At 39.7% G+C, this 22,300-nt stretch overlaps 1 protein-coding gene across 2 annotated transcripts in view; it reads left to right on the top strand.

Moving 5' to 3' along the window:
• The window catches only part of ITGA9 (integrin subunit alpha 9), a 226,059-nt gene that overhangs the window by 128,078 nt on the left and 75,681 nt on the right, over window positions 1-22,300 (top strand). For both annotated transcript variants that reach the window (XM_065629502.1, XM_065629503.1), the window contains exons 17-18: window positions 2,407-2,483; window positions 17,801-17,951. In XM_065629502.1, the coding sequence (XP_065485574.1) occupies window positions 2,407-2,483; window positions 17,801-17,951 (228 nt within the window). The remainder of the gene's footprint in view (window positions 1-2,406; window positions 2,484-17,800; window positions 17,952-22,300) is intronic.

Genomic DNA, 22,300 nt, shown 5'->3' with positions numbered 1-22,300 from the left:
GAAAATGGAGGAAGTAGCTTGACTGTGAGAAGCTACAGGGTTGAAGCTCTTGCAGGCACACAAAAAAGGGGAGGTGGAATAGAGTCATGGCAACCTACATCCAGACTTTCCAGGAGAAATAGTAGAAAACAGCAAAATAACCCATAGGTGGTGTTAGCCTGTGATGGAAGTGGGCTACTGAACCAACTGCGTCTGCATCAGTATGTCCTAGCATCTGGCTGGACTCCTCTCCCCCCAAACCTGAATGTATTCAAGATCCTCCACCGAAACAAAGGGTTCACTCCTACACAGTTATGGATCTGGGTACTCATCATCTTTATTTCTTTCTCACATCCCAGTGCTGTGAAGGAACTTGAGTTTCTATGACATAACAAAATACTCCTATGTATTTCAAAGTAGCTTGCTGTCCAGTGCATGATATGTTGGAAGAGATACATGCTTGGTAGTTTTAGAAAATGAGGTGTTTGTTCATTCCTTCTGAAGAATGGCAACTATAGATTTAGTAACAAAATTCCAGAATTATTATGTAGTTAGAGATGTATTTACATACTTTGTTCTTTTAAACATGCAGGTCGTATTTTTGATCACTCTGTTCGCTTTGCCAAGATTTCTGCAATGCAAACAGGGAAACTGTCAGGCAAGAATATTTTTACAGTTTATTTTTCTTTCTCCTCTGAAGGTCAAACGGTCTTTCCTATATATAGCTACTATAGTGGTTGAAGATTAATTCTAAGGACTTTTGAGACTATACCTCTGAAATGTGCAATGTTTTCAGAGGGATTCCTTGTGCTGGTTCCTCTCTCAGGGTTATTGTGTTTCTTTTCCTTTGGTATGGTAGTCTTTATTAAGGAGAAATTTCTACTTTTGAGATTCTGAGAAAGCAAAAGGTGGGAAAAGGAAATGTAAGGGCAGAGTAAATATCCCCAAATGACCTGGCTACCTCCCATCTTTCTTTGCTCTTCTTTCCTTTTGCAACTTAATACAACCTACACCATAGTTTGGTATCTGCTAGTCCAATACTGTTATAATTGACTTCATAAAGGTCCACTCGTTTTTGGAGAGCTCTGACAATACAGAAAAAGGAGAGCACCCTGCAACCTTAGCCAAGAGTCTTCCTGAAGAGACAAGGCCTAGAAATCTCTAAGCCCTCTGGGCTTAAGATTCAAAGTCTTTCTCCAATCCCAACACAGTTGAGCAGAGCTCTTCAAAAATGAATTAACTCTGTATCTTGTTTTGTTTTGTTTTTTCCCTCACCCCAAACCTCTTCATCCCTATCTGACCATTATCTGTGTCCTGCACAGGTTTGCGCTGTCTTTGCATTTGTGATTGAAATATATTTACTTTGGTAATAAGTCTTGGAGCCAAGCTTGTAGAAAGAAATATTCATATTAAAGGAAGAGATCAGTGATTGTCAGGCTTCCTAGCTGAACAGTGTTGGCAACCCTCATTTTGGGTATTTGTCCTTTGAATATTTGGTAAGCTGAAGAGCATTACAGCTATGGAAGAATGAATTTTCCAGCCTCAAAAGTATTGGTCTCTGTTGTCAACAGCAGGGGAAAGTAACCTTGATCTTAATGCCATTTAGGTTTCTTGGAGGCTAGGAATGTGTTTCTGCCCTCTTCTTTCACTCACTGGTGGGTACCTCGTTTAGCCATGACATACTGCCATAGAGATTTGTATAGGCTCCCGAACTTCTCACGTATTCCCCTTCTTTTTGCCGCTTAAATAGCATACCTGTGGCTAATGGCATGTCATCCTTTCGCAGTTCTTAGTTCTATCAATCTGTTAAATTTCCTAAATAATAGTCTTTCCTAGAGTTTACAAGATTGACAGTGTTTCCATTATTTGAGGTTATCACTGGTACGTAACAGTCCTTGTAAATTATTTTGCTTGCAGGATAGCAGACATGTTTCCTACTGTACATAAAATCTAAAAAAAAAAAAAAATTAAAATAAATTTTTAAAAGTTTAATTGCTTTTCTTTAATATAGACTAGTGAATATGTTGGTCACATGATTTCCTTACTTGCAATTCTTAGAACTGAAAATAGTTTCATAAATAGGCTATTTTCTGTTTCATTTTCATGCACATCTGTTGGGAAGAGAAATAAGAGTGCCAGAAATATTGTGTGAGCAGTAATTCTTGTCAGATGAGAAGTGGGAATGGACTGAGGAAAACCTCTGAGAGAGTCTGGTTTTGGCGAAACTTCTTGTTCAGTTAGAAGAGAATAAAAATGGTTCTGATAAGGGTGAGATTTGCCTGCCCTTAAATTTCCTTAACACTAATATCATATATTCCTGTATCACAGATTTTGGTGTTCTTTTATTTCATCCAAGCCTGTTCCTTCTTTGAATTTTGATTTTACTCTTTTCATGCTGTAACAGTTCTTTTTCTCTGTTTTTCACAGACTGTTTTTGAGAGGAACTGTCAATCTGATGACTGTGCTGCTGATTTAAAACTTCAGGGTAAATTATTGCTGTCTAGGTGAGTAGGTGAATTCCTTTTTTTTCCTTTTTTTTTCTTACACACTAGTATGCCATTCATTTTATGTAAGATGACATCGAAAAATCAAAATACACACACAGACATTTTATATCCAGATTAGGAGGATGATGACAGTGATACTATCTTTAGTGCAGAAAGGTCTTAAGAATCGGAATTCCTGCGGCAGCGACCTCTGTGCACATACAGGGCATGACACCTTCACCTTCCTAATCACAATAGAAAAAAAACGGGACAAAAAATATAGCATAGCAGAGAGGGGCAGAGAAAATAAAGATGCACGCCTAAATCAAGTACCAATATGGACCATGTAATTTTTCAAAGACAGTAAAATACTGTTTATGACATGATAGGACTAAAACTGCCTGCAGGAAAGCAGATTTGTTCAGAAAAAATGTCACATGGGATGTTAATAAAAACACTCAGAACATGGCAAATTGTCTTCTTCAAGTTATCTTTTTCTGTTTCTGAACTTGTATAGTTTTTCTAACTTTTCCTGAAATACTGCCCTCCTTTGTCTGATTCTTTTTGTTAGTAAATTGGGATGGGGTGTCTGATTACACTTTCATCTGGGATAATAAACCTCATCAAATAGACCAGAAGTAAAGTTTATGTTCTGTCCCTTGTGACTGGTGATCCTAGGAAAATGCCTATTGTTTTGCCAGGATGTAGTTATTCAATTTTGGGATAAATCAGGCTAAAGGTAAACTTTACACATCACTTCTGTTTCCCTTTTTTTCAGCATTTTTAGCACATTTCTAGAGATGGAAGTGCTGATGCAAGTTATTTAATTGTGTACCAGAGGTTAGCTGTGATGGAGATGCTTTCTGTGAAATGCTTTGCTTTCAGGTCAGGAAAGAAAGGGGAAGATACTTCCCTGCTTGAGAAGAGGGGAGCGGGGCCGAGCGGGGGAAGGTAGTAATAGTCAGGAGATATACACACATTTTATATAAGTCTACAGCATGCTGTAACTGTACTTGGAGATGAAACTGAACCAGAGTCAAATCTGAGAAGTTATGGAATCCTCCAGACTCGACTGAAGTCCATGGGAATGTTTCAGGGGATTGGCTGGGAACAGGGTTACGTCTCAGGTTGCTGAGTCTGAGCTTTGACTGCAGGTAGTCTGGATTATTTGACCTTTTGCTTGATCTTTGTGGTGAGCGAAATCTGTTAAGAACTGAAGACATGTTTGTGCAGACTAGGGAAGCCAGTGAGGGCTTTTGTCCTTCAGTTGAGGAATAATCAATAAAAAGCAAGAGACAAGTCCTAAAATCTTGTCAGTCACTGTATAGTAATCACAGCAGTAAGAGCTGTATTCACAATTGGAGTATTACACTGTTTACTTTTACGTCTGTTATTTATGTTATCTTGGCAATTTAAAACCCACAAGTGTCAAGAAAGCTTAGGATATTCAAATACAGTTTCTATGTTTGTATAGCAGAATGTTGAACAAATGCTCTCAAGTCATCTTTATCCAGTGACATGCTGAAGTTCTCTTTGAGATAAACAAAATCCGTCACACCTGCATGGAATGAGTTTTCTTTAGCTAAAGCGCTGTGTAAGCTTCAGTTATTAAGAAACATAACACAATGGGTATCTCTAAAGAAAACAAATCTTTTTTTTTATTATTATTATTATTGCACATAAGACTACAAAAACATGCTATGGACTCTGATTTTAGAAAAGTACCTGTCTTCAAGAATATCGTAATTTTTCCAGCACCATATGTTTCACGCTAAAGAATTGTATCAGCAGTTTTTCCACGTTATTCTGTTTATGCTAAGCCTGTGTACAAAACTTTTTTTTTTTGGTAGAAAGAGCAAAAAAGATGACTCAGTACTATTTGCACTAAACAACTGACTTCATTGTTAGCAAGGTTATGGCAATGCTTTGTCTAAATAATCACATCTGACTAAATTTGGTGGACTTATTGTTGGAAAGAATGCAATTAATTACACACAGATACACTGGATTGAAATAAACAGGATGTTTATGGGAAGGCAGTGGTAAGTGCTGTCTCTCAGATCTGCTGCAGCTTTTTAAAGATGTCACTGGGCAGGTGGATAGGCTGATCTGGTTAAGATCATCTCCCTGGGCTTGCCGAAGACTTTTATTAAGATTTCTCACCAAAGGTTCACAAAGAAAGTAAGCTACCCAGTTCTGAGAGGAGTGATGCCTGAGCATTACTGCCTAATTAAAAGATAGTCAACAGAGAGGAGTAAATAGTTCGTTTTCCTAGAGGAGAAAACTCCACAAGTGCTTGTGCTGGGGCTAATGGTAATCAGCATATTCATAAATAATCTGGGAAATAATCTGCTAAAAACAAGTAGCAAGGTGATAAAGTTTGTTAATCATACTCAACTATTCAGAGCAATGAAAAAGAACAAAAAAGGAGGTATGTTTTCATGAAGTATGTGATTGACCTGTGGATTTTACTGTTGGGGATGTTATAAATGCTGAGAGTTTACATGGTGGAGAAATGGCAAATATGTATGCTGGAAGCTGGAGAAATATATCAGCAAAATAACACTCTGTGCTTGCCTTGTTCTTCCATTGGCCTCTTGCTTTTAGACATCATTGGATACAGGGCCGTCTGCTAGATAGATGACTTAGTATGGCTGGTTTTGCTACAAATTCATGGAAAGTGTGTATGTTAAAGGCAAAAGCTATGCATATTGTGCTGTGTATATTGTAAGGTATAGTTTTGTCCATCGCTATATATAATGTGCTTTCAAACGTGCTGCTAGAGCACATGTGTGCATAGGAAGTTATCTCAGATTACATTATCATCGAGAGAATTGTTTGCTGAGGTCACTCTTATGAGCTCAGGAACTGCCCAAGCTATTCTGATTTAGAGTTCATCTGGGATGCATTTGAATCACTAGAATTACCCAGTTAAAAGATTGCATCCAGCTTTGAAGATGCCAAACACACATACCCAATGACTAATATGAAAACCAGCCCGTGCTGGCAAGAGCAAACCGGGTCTGCTCTGATTTTGCACTTCTTGGGATCCTCCTTCTCTTCTGAAAACCTATTCATGTGCCCTTACATTGGGAGCACTGCACTTATATAAATAACAAATAGCCTGGGATGTTAACACCTGGTCTAGGAAATGACATAATATATGGCCATTTATCCAAAGTGCCTGAACCAAGCAAATCCTCATGCATAAGTTAGAAACTTCATTGCCATTCTGACCAGATATTGAGTTTTTTGTGTTATTTCCTGTTGTCGAGGTGCTGCTGCATGTGGAAACAGTGCTGCTTGGCAAGCTGAAACCCTCCACTGTGCAGCTGGAGAAGAGGGTAGGGTTGGACTGCTTGAAAGTGGACGATGACAAAAAAGTTTGAAACCTTCTGACTCTGTCTGGAAGCTATTTAGGTGGGTGGGATGTGATGGCGATTCTTGTATTTTGGGGTTTTTTTAATACTTCTGTTATAGTGAAATGTGCCTTTGGAGACTTGGGCTGAAGACTAGGGTAACATGCTGTACTAGAGTGACGCAGAGTTAAATGCGTTTATTCTGGAGAGAAAAAGGTTTGTTTTCAGTTAACAGATTAATCTCTAAGTCTTGTGCACCTTCATTAGCATCAGTTTGTATGTAAACCCATCCTCGCTTTATGTAGGGACTGCAGAATGAAAGACCTAAACTCTTCCTGCTTGTGGCAGATGGCATCACAGGCAAGAGTCATGGACTGTGGCTTGGCAGGTTCAGACCAGAGATCTGGAAAAACCTTCTTGCATAGGCAGTTCGTGTTGCACGGGGATTAGGTGTGCAGAGATGATGTGCTCTGCTATCATGGGTTTCAGGACTTGGCTAGATAAGGCCCCAGCTGACTTCTTCTGTTGTTGGCAATAGTCCTGTCTCAAGAAGGATGAGGATGGATTGTGTGACCTCTATAGATCCCTTCTAACCAACTGTTCTGGAGTTTTCTGACTCATCTTGAGGTAAATCCTCTCTGTAACCCGAGTAAAATTGCCTCAACAAAAACTAGCTCTTCACCAACATGGAAACACCTGCCTAGGATGGTTATGGGTGTCTTCCAGTGCTGTGGCTGGAGATCTGCCTATGGGATACCTCACCTCTGCCAGCAAGAACATGCATCATGAGAGGGGACACAAATATCGAAGGTTGGACCTAGCAAAGCAAATGGTGCTAATTAAACTTTCTAGGGTGGACGTCGTGAGGTAGTTTGTAGAAACAACTGGAATGGTGTGTGCTAGCATTGCTACAGATGGTGCATTAGTGGCTGGCCTGGACTTATTTCTAGGAGTATTGTTAGCTTAAGAACTACAGGTGGCAATTTAAGAGTAGGGAAAAGGAAGCCATGGAGCGAGTGTGCTGGTGGCTTGGTGAAGACAGTGCTGGGAGAGGCTGGAGGAACGGAAGAGAGGTGTTTTGTCTTTCCAGTTGTGGCTGTTTTCAAATCAATTTTTCTCAAAGAATAAACATGTGAGGTTTTGGCAGCAGAGAGCAGAAAACCTACTCATCGCCTCCCCTTTAAAGAGTCTCCAGCAGTAAATCTTGCAGCTGTCACAGGAGATAGCAAAATCTGGCCCTGTCCATGCAGTAATACCTCATGTTGGGGGAAGGGAGAGAGATTTCTAAAGGAAGAGACTTAAAAGTATCTTAGTGTAAACAAGATATTTATGCATTGCATATGGGTAACTTCAGTGACGCAACCTGAAAACACAAGAGAAATAGGAAGACTCTTTTGCAATATACTTTATTTTTATAGCCACAACTTTAGGACAGCAATAGGAAACCAGTTTTCCTTTCCAGCAGCCCAGTATTGGAAAGCAAAATGCAATCAAAGAGTGCTCTATTAGCTATTATTTTCAAATATTGTTTAATATTAAAAATATATTTATTACATATCATGCTTGACTAGGCTGTCTCGCTCTGTTTTTCAGCACAGCAGATGTCTTTTCCATCAGGTGTCTGCAGCAAATAGCACATTTTTTATTGAGCCTCTTTGTAGCTACTTTAGAAGCTGAACTGCATCTGTTTCCTCAAGATGTGTTGGGGGAAGTTCTGAAGTGCTTGTTCTGTAGAAGAGTAGACCTCCCTAGCCTTTAAAATCTGCTAATCCCCTCCTCTGGTACTTTGTATGGGAGAAAAGCACTCTGGTCTTTTAAGAAGGACCTGAAAGTGCTGAGGGAGCAGGGTTGACAGCAACACATCTTGTATGACATAGCAAGGCCGTTTCAGGACCCAATCTGATGCCTGTCCCTCTGATTGGCACTCTGCAAAAGCAATGGTAGATCTCAGGCTCTGTTTAGGCCATAGTGAGAACCAAGTGGAGAAGACATGTAAGTAACAGTGAGGGTGTTTGAAACAACAGACTTTCCTTCAGCTACAATAAACAAACCTGCTAAAAACACCAGAGCAGAATGGGTGGTAGCTTCCCTGCAAGATGCAGCTAGGGAGGAAATCCTGTATGGCTGTGTAAATATACTGACAGCCCGTGTGTTGCAATGAATAGAGCAGCTTCACCGAAAACAAACAGTACAAGAAGAAAGATGATGTTGCGGTATGTCATGTAGCTGCTGTGTTCCAGCGTGAGCTGTGTGCATGGTATGTGAATCAGGTTGTAACCACAAGACTATGAGCCCCCTTGGACAGAAAATGTTGTAATAAATACTGCTGTAATAAATATTCTAGCAACAGAAAATGCTGTAATAAATATTGCTTTTCCTCAGAAGGTTCCAAGAGGAAGTCTGTCTTCCATATATTTATGTGACATGAAGTTACCCTTCATCTGTCATTAGAAACAGAATTACTCACCCGTTGGAGTGCTTCTGCCTGTATGTTTGGCTGTTTGGAATAAGCATCTTGCATTTCTGTGTTGGTTTAGACCATCCTTAATGGCTACAACTGATTAGACTCAAATTTATGTCCTTCCTCTACAGACTGACTGGGGTTCCCATATATACTGCTGCAAATTGTTTATTTTGGAAATGTGAAATTGGAAGCAAAAGTCATAGAAAGCCAATGTGGTGACAGGTGCATTTTTGCAGAGAATTTTAAGGTTTTTCCAAATAGTGAGGTTTTTTTCAGTTAGAGTCAATGCTCTCAACAGTTCTTTTGTGAAATGTTTTTTTTGAGAAATGCCTTTTTCCAGTTGAAAGGTCAAGTTTGTGACTTGGACCATTTCTGCTGCTGTCAGTCTCTCTGGAATTAACCAGAGAATAGGCAAAACCCTAATCTGTCAAAAATTTCATTGAGTTTAAAATGTTTCCATTTTAATGAAATGGTAATTTATGAAGAAAAAGTATTTTCTGGATATCTTCTGATCATCTCCACAGGAGGTCTTGTGGTTTTTTTTTTTCCAAATAAATTCCTTCCGTGACTTACTAAGAGATTAACATGTTTTCTGCCAATACTCCCTTTGTTTCTGTGATCTCTTTTGTCTTATGCATGGCTCTCTTGATATGCAGGTAAATGCAAATCTAAACCTCTAATTTGATAGGCAAGTGAATGATTTGATGTGATCTTTTAAGATGTAATCTCAAAGTACCTAACCCAGACCTCACTGAAAAGACAATAGAGTGTGCGCTTTACCGCCCCATGGTCCCCAGCCCTTGAGCCTGCACCTCTGAATTTTATAAGCATATTATTTGTATTAATGAAGAAATAATAATTTCACATAGGTGACTAGCTATGCAACTGCCAACCTGATTATTTTGTAAGTGCTGTGTATCAATGCAACAAAGAATATGCTCATAGACATATTAAAATCAGTGGAGGGACTCCCTCTGGTTCATTGGGCATGTCATCAGACATTAGGCACCTGGATTTGAAAAATGAACCTCAGCAGTTTCATGTTGACTTGTCAGATTATTACAGAACCTGAGCTGAAGGAATCCAGAAATAGTAGATAAAAACATGTGTTATGACAGCTTTGTCCAATTTACTTTTCACCAGCACAAGATGCAACAGCATAAAACATAGGTTAGTGCAGTAACAGTGCAGACAGGTAGTGTCTTCTGAAGAAAGGAGCAATAACAAAATTTTGATCAGAAAGTTCAAAATTTTTTTAGTGTATCTCATTAATATAGTTGTGGTTTATATAAAAAAAAATAATAGAAGTTTTCACTGATCATAGGCTTTTGCAGACTCATGGAGAAAAGCTACAAGCCTTTGGCTTAATGTGGGAAGCAAAGCTGTTTCATAAATTTGACCAGGCTCACGCCTCAGCACTTATCTTCCTTTGATCACACAACAGGGATTTGCTTCCAAAGAGGCCTCACGTTTCATGGCATGCCTGTTGCGGTTTTATACCCTTGAAGTGCATCTTAACAAAACAGTTCTGATGAGGAAAAACAATATCCTTTCATTTGGAGCTTAATTACATGCTCTGATAATATCTATTTTCCCCTTCCTCTTCATTCATTGCAGATGAAGAATTTGTTTTCACTTATTTTATCTTTCATTGAACAAACACTTCTTTCCAAAATGTTTTCAACGTGCTGTTTACCCTAGACAGGCTACCCTAAATAGCTGAGCTGCTCAGATGGAGCTCATTTTCTGCTTTACAGCAAACAACCAAAGAAAAATGAGCAAATGCTATGGTTTAGCATATCTAGTGCTAGGAAAGTGGTCTTGAGCTTTCAGTTGAGACCTTGTGTGTATAAAGGTCTGTGTACCAACATGGATAGTCCCAATTCCCGGAACCCAAATATGGAGCCCTGACCCCACTGCAGTCTTGTGCTGCCTGCAGGTTACTTGGTCATACCCTAGTACTGTCCTAACTCACTAAAATACCAAAAGAGTTGTTTCCAGGGAGGAAAGAATGACAAAATGGTGGAAAAATTGATATGAGTAGATTGCTTTCTGTTTTCTCAAAAAGTCATGCTAAGTTTCACACTGTGATTTAAGTGATTTCATAAATTATAGCGTAATGTTATTTCAAAGTAATTTGCTGCACTGTAAAGGGTGCAATGAAAAAAAAAAGCCTATACCATTTAATATATATTAGTACATTTGTAATTCAATTTAGTCTTTTCAGTGAATCCAGGAAGCAGAATTCAGATTTCTAATTTATATTTACTTTTATTTGTCTTTTACCTACAGACAGTTGCTAGTGTATTGAAATACTGCATTTGTGAGGCACATGGAAAACTTTGTGGTAGCTCATGCAGGATCAGATTTGCAGTTTCCTGAAAGGGCTTCCCAGCAGAGCCAGCAATTAATCAGAACGTAGTACAAGTTGCAGTGGGAGCATCATCTCAGAAAAGAATGAATGTTTTCCCTTGTTGAGAGTGAATGGGGATAAAAGAATGGTTTCTTGGTTTCCATCTGGTTAGTTGCACTCAGAGCTTCATAAATCTCTCCCAAAATAAATAAGTCCAGTTTGATAGCAGGGGGCGGTCCTGTTCCTTTTGAACATATGGTGAGTGAGCCCATACAGATGGTAATAGAGCCATCGAGTGATGAGTGGTAACAAACCTCAGTAATCCACATTTCATACAGGAATACAGATTCCCAATCTCTATCTTCTAATAACAGGCCACTGATGATCAGTCAGGGATACTGTATAAGCCAGTCTTGTCATTTCTTAAATACTGGTTTTGTTTTGTAAGAATCACTTGGCTGTATCTATTGGAGTTGGATTTTGCTGGTGTGTGTTTGTTTTGGTGGGGGTTTCTGTTTGTTAGTTTTGGGGTTTTTCTGTGTTCGTGTTTTTGTTTTAAACTAGACCCTAAAGACATGTTCTTTCATATAATTTGAATTCTTTGCTGAACTAATGTATAACCTGGCCCTCCTTGTGAACATCCCAACATCAGTATTTTATGGACCTAAGATCGAGTCACCATGTTGTTTATTTCTCTAGCAACCAAAGTATAAAGCTAACAAAACAAAAGCTTAACCTCAGGCAACTCTGTCATATATTAGCTGCCTCCAGAGGTGGAAGTTCTCGATACTGCACAGACCACAATGAAAAGCAGATGCACCATTGTTTTATATTTGCAGAATACATCTTGGCTGATGCATACATGCATGTGTATGTATGTGTACATGCATATGCATATATTCTTTCATGATGAAGCTACATAAACTTTTCCCGTAGTATGTCCTACAGTTACGAAGTCTGGTAAGGCTGAGGTTCTTCACAGGTCACTGGGTAAATCATCTTGCTGGTTCTGCATAAGCTATAGAGGAAATGTGCTGATATGTGTCCATGTTGCTTATCGTGTTTGACATTTAGACATAACTTACTCCTGATATGTAACACCTGCTACTGGAAAACAAATTTCCTAAAGTAACAAACCTGTACTGTTTCTAACGTTTCATCTCTGATTAAATGCTTTTTATTGACCGCTGAAAGTGACTGCTGGATAGGGTACTGGTCTTTTTCTCCCACATCAATGCTCAGCTGAGTATGCTTTTTAAATTACATATTGCACCTCCACATCACAGGAATGAGACAAGCAATTGAAGCTGTCTAATAAGAGGAGATCTATTTCTAAAGACATGGTTTCTATGGTAAATACATGGAATACATGGTTTGCATGATGACTTTGTTAATCTAATTCCTATAAATAGCGTGTTAAAGTACTACTGAATCTTCCTCAAATTTCAGGACCAGAGCTATGGTCAACCATCACCTATTTCAACATTGCTCTTCAAGTATTTTAACAAACAGGGGAAACTTATAAGGTTTTGTTTGGTTTTGTGTGGGGGTTTTTTGTTTGGTTGGTTGATTTTTTTGGGGGGGTTTTTTTGTTGGTTTGGTTTGGTTTTGGTTTTTTCTTTCACCTTGGGCTAGTGCATGCAACTTCCAGGTGTGTGCCTGGTACCATTTATCTTTTGCATTTCTTTCTGCCGCTAGTAACTAGTTTTTGTGTTCCAACCATAGGATGCTGTCTTAAACACATGTGCAGGGATAACTTGTCCCAGGGGCACAGTACTATTGATTTCAAGGATGCTGCTTGTGGTTATAAAAGATGTTGTTTTGTACGTGTGTCTGCAAGGGTGAAAGATTAGATTAGAGCTTCAGTAGATGTTGTGCCTCATCTTGCTTTCATGTGACAGTTTCATAAACCAGAGTAACTCCATTCAAACCAAAAGCTGCTCCCTGGAGTAAACACTGTGTGAAAACAGAGGCGGCTCTTTCCTCATTGATTCTTCAGTTCTGTTTGTAAAGGGTCGTGAACATCTGGGTACAATTGAAATTACTGATAGTAATAAAAGGCTCCAGATTTCTGTAAGCTGATAAGATAAAGGGATGCTTTTATGTGGATGTCATGCCCGGCTTTGTCCTTTTTACTTAAAAGTTTGAAGAGATAGGTGGCTGAGGGTTAAATCTGTTATGTAGTTATGGGGGAGAAACTACATTTGGAGCAGTGAGGACAATTTCCAGAGAAGCTTTGAATATATGGTAACTAGCTGTAACTAGAAATCTCACTGTTATTTCAATACCATAATAAAGAGCAAAAAGGATTTCCTAGAGTGGTTTTTGTTTACTAGCCAGATGCATTCATTTTTAAAACGAAAGTGTAGGAAAGATGGAAGAGTAATGCTCTGTGCCATCCTCCTGAATTGCGATATATATGGGAACTGAAGTGCTAGAGGTGGCAGCTCTGCTCCAGAAGGGTACCAGCACGAGCAGTTTTACATCCTTGGCCCTGGATCCACTGCAGCAAGCACGTTTCTCATGGGATATTGGGTTCCTTGCCATGGGGAAACATTGGCACATTCTTAACTCAGTCTTCATAGGGAGCAATATTGGTATGATGTTACTCCCAAACTGTGCTCTACTGACACAGAACCTAGGTTGACCACTCCTCAAAACATCTATTATGTTCTTCCCATCCCCTCATGTTACTTATATGCTACTTAGAGCACACTGGAAAGTTTCCACTTGAGAAACAGAAATAGAAAAGATCATTAATGAAATGATCTGATGGGCTCAGAGCTAGTTTACCATAACTGGCATAGTGCATCTTAGGCTGTGGTCATCACCTGCATGGGGTCTCTTAGTGCCTTTGCTAGCGTAGGCTTCAGTGTGAGACGGGAAGGCAGCAGGTCAGCCAATGCAGAATAAGCCATTATATCTTGAGTGTTTGGCTAAGTCCTTAGTCTAGACTAACTGTGAACTTTGCAGAGATAAATGACTTTGAACACACATGCAATGGCAAGACAGCATAACCAAGTGGTGTGCAATCCAATAGCTTTGGCCCCTGTGAGGTTGTTTAACATTTTTAGTTTGTTTGGATTTGTTTATGGGGCTGCTACCTTTCAGTTTTGCGCTGAGACATAAATGATCCCAGAAGATCAGCTGAGGGTTTCAGCTTTTCATCAGCCCTTTTGCAAAACTCCTCCCAAAGTACAGCCGACCCTGGAGCTGGTGATAAAAGCCCAACAGGAGAGAGATTTTCAGGGTTGATGTAAAGAGTTTGTGGTTTAATTTTCAAGTAACTGTGGAGACCAACTGCAATGCTGCTTGGTGAAGGTAGAAATCTGTTTGGATCTGTCACAGGACCAATGTTGCTGACTCACATATTTTACTGATTTAAAAGAAAAAGGTGGGACACCTATTTAATTTCATCTGATGGACATGAGGGACAGATTAGACTTCAGTCTGAAGCATTTATATCCACGTGCAATGTAACTGACCCCAGCTATAGTTTCCACTGTCCATTGAGCAATAGCAGTGATTTATCCATGTAGGTGCTGATTTGCTATAAAGCTCCTAATATAGAAGGGAAAATCAATGACCTGGACTAACAAGGTAAGTGCGACCCCATCACATTCCTTGCCCTATGTATGATCTGTGCAGGCTGAGAGGAAGCACTAAATGCTTTTTCAGTTTTTTAAAAAATACTCTCTAGTGCAGGAAATAAAGAAATATGTCCCCAAGTACCTTTTGGAATGCAGATTGTGTCTCCCCTGACCTGCATTAAAAACACCAGCATCTTGGAGGGGTGGGGAAATGAAAATTGCAGATCTCTTCAATTTGCCTTTCCCAGCTGGTCTGTCTTTCCTTGCTGACCACAGTGCAGTGATGTGGCACCAGCATTAACAAGGAATGTTAAAGCAAGCTGAAAAGATACTTGTAATATTGTGGAACTTTAAAATTCAGTTTCCTTTTCTTAATCACTTAAGAGGAAAATGTTAAATATTTCTGTTTATATTTGATGTGTAGACCAGGGCCAGTAAATTCAAAACTCTGACAGAGTTTCTAAAAGTCAACTGCGTAGCATAGATCTGGAGCTTGATTTTCAGAATTGCTTGTTACCTGCAAGTCTGGGTCATGTGAATGAAAGCTGCAGGTATTTAGTTCTTATGAATGTCAAATTTCTTCCCTTTCCATGCAAACACTGGTAGCTTGACATCCTTCATGTGCCTGTACGTATATGTGTGGAAATGTGGTTGCCTATATATAATGTGTATATAAGTCTACAGTCTACCCAGAACTTTTACTCAGTTCATTGTTTGTGTGTAGTACCCAAGGTAATGAGATGGTGTTCTGTCCATTTAGGTGAACATATCTTGGTGCTTTTTTCCTGTTAATTTATTTTTTCTTTTTTTTTTTTCCTTTTTTGTGTCTGCTTTTATTTTTAGCTGCTGTTCCTTGATGTGAGCAAGGTTACAAGGGCTGTGGTGAGAATGTTGGCAGCTTTATCGTTCTCATCCAACAAAACATAAACTGAAAGCCATTGCTTGATTACATTTCTTAAACTGTTTGACATACCTTGTCCAGATGAAGAGGTGGCTTTAGTCTGTTTTCGTGTTTCTGGCAGGTGACAACAGCTCTTTAGTTGAGGTATTTTGACGTGGCAGCGGGGCTGCTTGCTGTGGGGCCGGCACTGCAGGAGGATGGCACCGGGTGGGCAGCAGAGCTGGCCCAGCACCGCCGCGGGCTGTCTGTGCCCTGTGACGTGACCCTCTCGAGCAGCAAACACAGGGCCTGGGAGCTCCGCTGCGAGCCAGGAGATTCCTAATCCTCACTGCAAGTGAACCTGATTCGTTCCAGATGCACACAGATTTAATGACTCAGAAAGCTGCTCTCTTAAAATGGGATTTACAGCACAATCTCGCATAACCTTTCAGAGGAAGACCTGAACTCCTCTGTCAGCCAAAAATCAATGAGGTTTTTCAGAGTTTATTAGTGTGTGAATTCTGTGTAGGAGCAACTACAGTGTGCTCTTAGAAAGCTGGTTTTGTTTCTCTGCTGAGGAAAAATGTTATAAATACCAGTTTGGTATGATGCACTTTTGGCAGAGGAGTGATGGTATTAGAAAGGAATAACACAACCTAATGGTGTTTATTTTGACTTTTTTTTTGAGGTTAGTTTTTAGGTTTTTAGTTTTCATTCTGAGAACTTTTTATTATTCAGTAGGAAAGAGAGTATTCTTGGTGGTCTTCACTTTATGTTAAATCTCAAAGTGCTGCTACTGCCAGTTCAGAGAGGATTGTGTAGCATGCATTATATTTAGTATCAACTCTGCATAAGATAAATATCTTGTAACGTTCCTTTCATTGCTGAAGCGATACTTCCAGATTTTGCTAATGGATTTGATAGATGCTGATTAAGTTTCAGAGTGATTGCAAAAAGTGCGATTATAAAGTTTGTGAGAAGTAATTCACAGTAATAAACAGTTGTTTAATGTCTTTGCTTCTAAATGTGCACTTTTGATTATTAGAAAATCCCAGCAGATCGTTTAGTATCTTCATCATTTGTCCGCTTTTCAACAGTAAATGTTGAAGTTGGAGCCAAAAGGTTAAATGCTTTCAAGTACTCTTGAATACTTGTGCCATTAATTTAGTATATAAGGAGCAGCAACTCAAATTATTTGGACCTTTCATACTAGTTTCGCAGTTGATCCTGGACTGTGTACGTTTTTGCAAATGTTTATTTACACTGATAGTTGACTATGAGAATTAACCATAATGTTTAGAAAGAAAAGTGTCCAATTATTGGTAGAATTGGTTGGTGTCTGCGGTTCATTGTAATTGTGAAAAAGCAGGCATGTTTCCTCAAGACTTATATCTGCCTCATAAGAAGGTGTAAGCCATAATTTTGGGCTTAATAAATGAAGTTCATCATAAATTAAGTAACTACAGGACACACATATGCTATAAATATCATCTTTGTTACATGGAAAAGTTAAACCCTGAATCCACAGCCATCAGCTTTAAAGCCTGAGCCTAGACCATCTTGCCCTGAACTTCTCCCTCACCAGAAACCCACGTCTAGAAATTCCGTGGCAAATGCAAGGAGATGGAGCCCAGTGAGCTCTGCCTCTGGAGGTCTGGTATGGCTGTGGATGGCAGAAGATGCTGAAGGGTTTGTAAGCTTGCAAGGCTGGAAGAGGAGACCTGGCTGCCGTAGAGGGACAGCCTGCCTTTAAACGTGGGTTTCATCCTGTACCCCTGCATTTTCAGCACAGCCATTCCCTTCATGGAAAGTGGGTGAATGAAAGGCGGCTTTGTTCACTACAGAATTCTCCGTGCTTTTGCGTGCTGCTGCATGCAGGTGTGTCGTGCAATGGTGTCTGGCAGGGTGGGTGGTGGGAGGGTACGTCTCCTCAGAGGTTCCTTCTGGTTGTCTGGATGTGCCTCAGAGGAAATAATTTGGAGCATCTCTCTGCTGTGTGGCTGGAGGTCTCTGCCCTTTTCTGACCAGCTACTCAGTGTTTTCCCTGTGACCCTGTCTCTGTTTCTCTGGAATGCATGAATGGTCTTAGATTCCAGTCATAATAACTGTAGCCAGTTTGATGATATTTTTGGCTATTTTTGCTTATTTTTACATTTACACCTAGTATATTTCAGACCTTTTACTGTACTTATAGTTCCCAGACCTGCAGATCTGTGCATTGATATTATATTTTCCTTTAGCCTTCATTCTTCTTTGTTAGCATATCTTCTGGACAGACTAGTATGATTAATTGTATACCAAATACCAAATAATAAATGTGTGTATATGAATATTTATATTTCACTCTATGTGTGCATGTCTGTGTTTATGCGTTTGTAATCTGTGATGCCTTACTACAATAGTGTATTAATTCATGATGTAGCTTTTTTTTAATTCAACCATTCCCTTGGTATTCCACTTACAGAAGATGACTCTGTTGTGTTAGGTCCAGTATAAACATCCAGGGAAGTATCTGTCACATTTGGTGATTATAATTTTCATACATTTTTCCACTTACACCTGTTCCTGGATTACTAACTACTGAGCTTTCAAAGCAGTTGAGTTGTGACACTTCCACAGCAGGAATAAAGAAGGACCAGAGTGTAAACGTTGCCCAGAGTTAAACCAATGTAATTGTTTCTGCCTACAGTGTTGACGACAGAACAACCTACCTGGCCCTGGGAGCAGTGAGAAACATCTCACTTAACATTTCTATCTCGAACGTCGGGGATGACGCCTATGACACCAATGTTTTCTTCAATTTTTCTGGAGAGCTCTTCTTCATTAAAATGTGGCAAAAGGTAAGAAAAGCCAATCTCACTGTGAGCAAGTCTTTTAACTTGAAACCAATTCAACTGCAAGATGTAGGGACAGAGGGTGGCCTGGTCCACACCGCTGAGACATTCAGAAGTTATTTCTAGTTATGCTGGGCTTGAATTTCTTCTAGGCTCTTTACTGAGTCTTTTTCTTTTGTGGGTTAGATCAGTGCAAGTTACACACCTTGTGTTTCTGTAGAAGACACAGCACTGTTATTTGAGGTACACTAGTGAAAAAGAGAGTTTGGTTGAGGTATTAAGGTAACAAGACTTAGAGGGAGACTGGTTTGGAAACCAGTAGGGTACCAAATGATGCTGAAATACAAAGGGTACCTCTAGTTTGAGTCGCGCCACACTGCACTCAGCAGTCCTAGTCATCTCCTGATGACTCCTAGGTTTTCTCCTTGTTGAAACCAAGATACAAGGCTGTTCTTTTCTTCTGTCCTGGTGCAAGTTTGGGTTGTGGCCAGAGCTTATTGCTAGACCCAAGAGCTCAAAAGTGCTTTTGATTTCACCTGCATGGAGTCAGGTGAATATTTTGAGCTTTAGTCTCCTTACATTTAAATACTCAGATGTTTTCATTAGCATGAGTTCATTTAGAGATAAAGTTGTTGAAATACAAACACTGAATTGAGCTTTTTACAAACCGGTGTCCAAGAAAGGTATCCGAGTGTAGGTAATGTGAAAATAATTGTGCAAAATGGGAGCTGTACAATCATAACATGCTGCGTGTTCCTGCTTTTCACAGTTGTTTGTCTCTCTGCTAGAGCTTTGCTTTGTAAGCTGTAAGAGCAATATTTTTAAAAGTAGTACAACTGTTGCAAAGTGTCAGATTAACTCAGTCCATTGAACCAATGACATTTTTCCATTATTTGTCATGTTTTATGATAGATTGTGGTTATTATAAAGCTCTTAAATTAACTCATTACATAATAAACCAAAATTTCTTATACATAGTAATACCCTTGGTGTTCAGTTTTGACTATTATTTTTTAATAGAGTTGCAAGCCTCAGGAAGTTGTCTTTGTATTATAAGCATCATTTTCAGACATTATGTGCTGCAAGTGTGCAGTTTATCAGGAGGGGAAAAAGCAGGGGATAAAATAGAAACACCTTACACCAATACACAACTTCTCAGTGGAAGTTTGTGTGAAGACTTTCAGGGTCTGACCCAGTTCCCACTGAAGTCAGTGGGAGGGTTTCCATTCCTTTGCACTGGAAAAGAAACAAAGCTTGATGTATGTTCTTTTAAAAGGTTGTTGTGGTTTTCTTTTTTTTCTTTGCTTGCATGTTGAATATTTTGCACACAGAGATTAACTGGAACACCAATTGCCTTTGTTGTCCTTCTTGGCCAACACTGTAAGGGAACAAGCTGAAGATGATGTGCTGTTTCCCTTGGTAGTTTTACCTTGAGCCTGGGTGTGTAACAGACTTGAAACATCTGTGCTGAATGCTGCCTAGAAAGAGCAGTTTCTGGAAGGAGATGACATTGTTGTAGGGTTGTCTCACTTCTTAGTGTGTCTTCTGCTAATAGAAACTAGCATTTCTTTAAAAAAAAAAAATAAAGTACGACACACATAGAAGCAGCATGTAGGCTTCCTTCTTCCTCAGGTCTTGCAAGCAGGATCAGGGTATAGTCTGCTGTTATTCTTCTTGTGATTGATTTGATAAAGTTTGGGGATTCTTTCTGATAATTGTTTTAGTTACAGTTTTGAAAAATTGAGTCACAGGGTTGCGTTGGGCTATTTTACTTCCTCTGAGTCAGCTTTTGCTTCAGGAGAAACTAATGTACTGTTGGCCTCACTGTTTGTCCAGCTGGGAAACTGGATTATGACTACATAGCCTCAGTTACTATGTTCTGTTTTCCCTAAGCTCTTTTAACAATGAGGTTTTTGGGGGTTTTTTTGGTTTTTTTGGGTTTTTTTTGTAAAATACCATGGATTCCATGTTTCACAACCCACTCCCATCCCTTGACACCTATGCATAATATGTACCATGCATATACTTTAAATAGATTTTGTTTCTGGTTGAGCATTGCCTAGGCAAAAATCCAGAATGTAAAGCCGGAGTAAAAATGATGACTCTTAAGATTTCCTTTAGCGGAGCAATTTCTGAAACAAAAGAGCTTCTTGTTGTGGGAAACCTTCAGCAGCAACTGCCTTTTAATGAATAACTCTAAAGTGGAAGAGAATGATCTGTTCCATGTAGTTGCTTGATCCTTTTTCTGCAAGGTGACTCTGAGAATGGTGACCATGTGGTGGGCTTTCATAACTTGTGTCTGGAGCCCTTTCAAGATGCTGTGAATCCTGTTTTTTTTCCTGTGTCACCAGTGGGGACATTCCTAGCAGATGCAAAGCGATTTTCTTTCTTTCTATGGATTGATTACAATGAGACCCGACAGTGCAAAAGTTAAATGTTTGGTTTGTTTTGGTTTTCCGACAGTGTTATTGAGACAAAATGCCACATCTTGTGTTTGAAAATAAATGAACGGGCTAGCTCAGGGATGATGGTGGTTGCGTTCCCTGAAGTATGTTAGTGGAGCTACTCTTTTCTTTTCTGGGGACTGGGATTTCATGAGATGTCGATAAAGAGACTACTTGGCAGGGCTTTGCCACTTCTATGTGAGGTGAAAAAGCATTTGCCGACTGATATTTAAGGGACTACACGTATTCCACTGTCTGATTTTCCTGTTGCACTGCAGCCAGTTCTTCCCAGCTCCATGGACGAAGCCCAACACTTTCTTTCCATGGCTTGTGACAGACAGTCCTTCTCTTGAGAGGCACAGTATGTGGCGCGCACCTCAGGGGGCTGACTTCTCATTCCTGCCTGTGCTCCCTGTAGCACTTTTAACTCTCTTGTCACTGCTCCTCTTTGAAAGGGCAGATGGAAATTCACTGCAGTGCAGTAAAACATTATGTGTCCAGCAAGAAAAATACTCCTTTTGAAATGCGGAGAGATTTAATTATGTCCTCTTTAAAACAGAAAATAAAAAAGAAAAAGGAAAAAGAGAGAGGGAGAAAGACACTTCATATGGTCACTTGGATTTTTTTTTTCTTGACTGTGTTAACAAAGAAATCTTCATCCCTCTTTCTGTGTAGAGTAGATAATTTTTATTTTCTTCTTAATCTTAAAGTTTACTGTCCCATAATTCAGGTTCAGGAAAGCATCCTGTTTCAGAGTCTAAAAAATCCACTTCACAGAAGTGCTACTGCTTTCCTATCGAAGAATGCAGAGTGCTGCTTGTGTGCTAAGGAGTCTGGAAAAAGAATAAAAAGATATTACTACTAATTTCTACACCATTTTGTATCTATTGGAAGTGCCTACTGGCTTGTGATGTTTTGCTGAAAATGCTTGTCAGCAATAGGCACTCTGCTAACCTTTCATCAGCTGCTATTCAGCGCAGAGGGCTATTTGCAGTGAGGTTGCAGAGAAAGCGCTATAAGCTTGCTGGCAGTGGCACTTAATGGGGTAGGGCAGGGCCCTATCTGCATTAAACCAGTTCAGGTATGGCATGTGATTTTATAGCAGTCATATAAAAATAGCATATATAACATAATAATAGTAAACCCAACAGCAATAACCCAATATGTATAGTATTAATCTCTCACTGCTCTGCAAGGTCTGGTGGGAATCTATCAGCTAACCCCATTTCAGCTTTGATTACAGAGAGAGCAGGTCAGGAAATCCCATTGCTGACTGCATTTCCAGCCGTGGGTTGTTGCTAAATTTCAGACAGGCTCCCAGCATCCAAAGCCAGATGTGTGTAACATTCCTGCTGCTTCTTACAGCAGCTTTTGCAACAGCTGAGTGAAGGCAGCAGGGCTGGGCCAGGGCAGGGTATGACCAGCAAGGTTATGGTTTCCTCAGGTGCAGTGTTTGCCATGATTCCTTCATGAGCGTGTACCTGAAACTTTGGTGTTGAGTATAAATATTGCTGATAACCCAAGTCATGCTGCTTACGGACTCTAGGTTGTGTTTGTTGTGTGTTGTTTGGGTTTTGGTTTTTTGTGGGGTTTTTCTGTTGTGTGTGTTTGTTTGGTTGGTTTGGTTTTTGGTTTTGGTTTTTTGTCTTTTTTTTTTTTTTTTTCTGATGAGTAATGCGGTACTGTGTCCTTTTGGGTTAGCAGGGATGTCATGCAATTTGGATTTGAAAACTTTCTTCCTTGATCCCAGAGCACTCGCTGCCATCTCTTGACTAGGATTGCCCAGAAGAGCCACAGATGCAGGCAGAGTTTAATTTTTTCCAAATTGGAAATCCTCTTACGCCAGTTTCCCATACTACTCATACTTTCTAACCGTCTTAAGGCTGGCAGGGGCAGGATACTCGTAGGGCA

The sequence above is a fragment of the Caloenas nicobarica genome, chromosome 2 (genome assembly GCF_036013445.1).
Source record: "Caloenas nicobarica isolate bCalNic1 chromosome 2, bCalNic1.hap1, whole genome shotgun sequence".
In the NCBI taxonomy this organism is placed as follows: Eukaryota; Metazoa; Chordata; class Aves; order Columbiformes; family Columbidae; genus Caloenas; species Caloenas nicobarica.
Note: the sequence above shows the minus strand (reverse complement) of the source record. Positions and strands in the feature narration are given on the sequence as shown.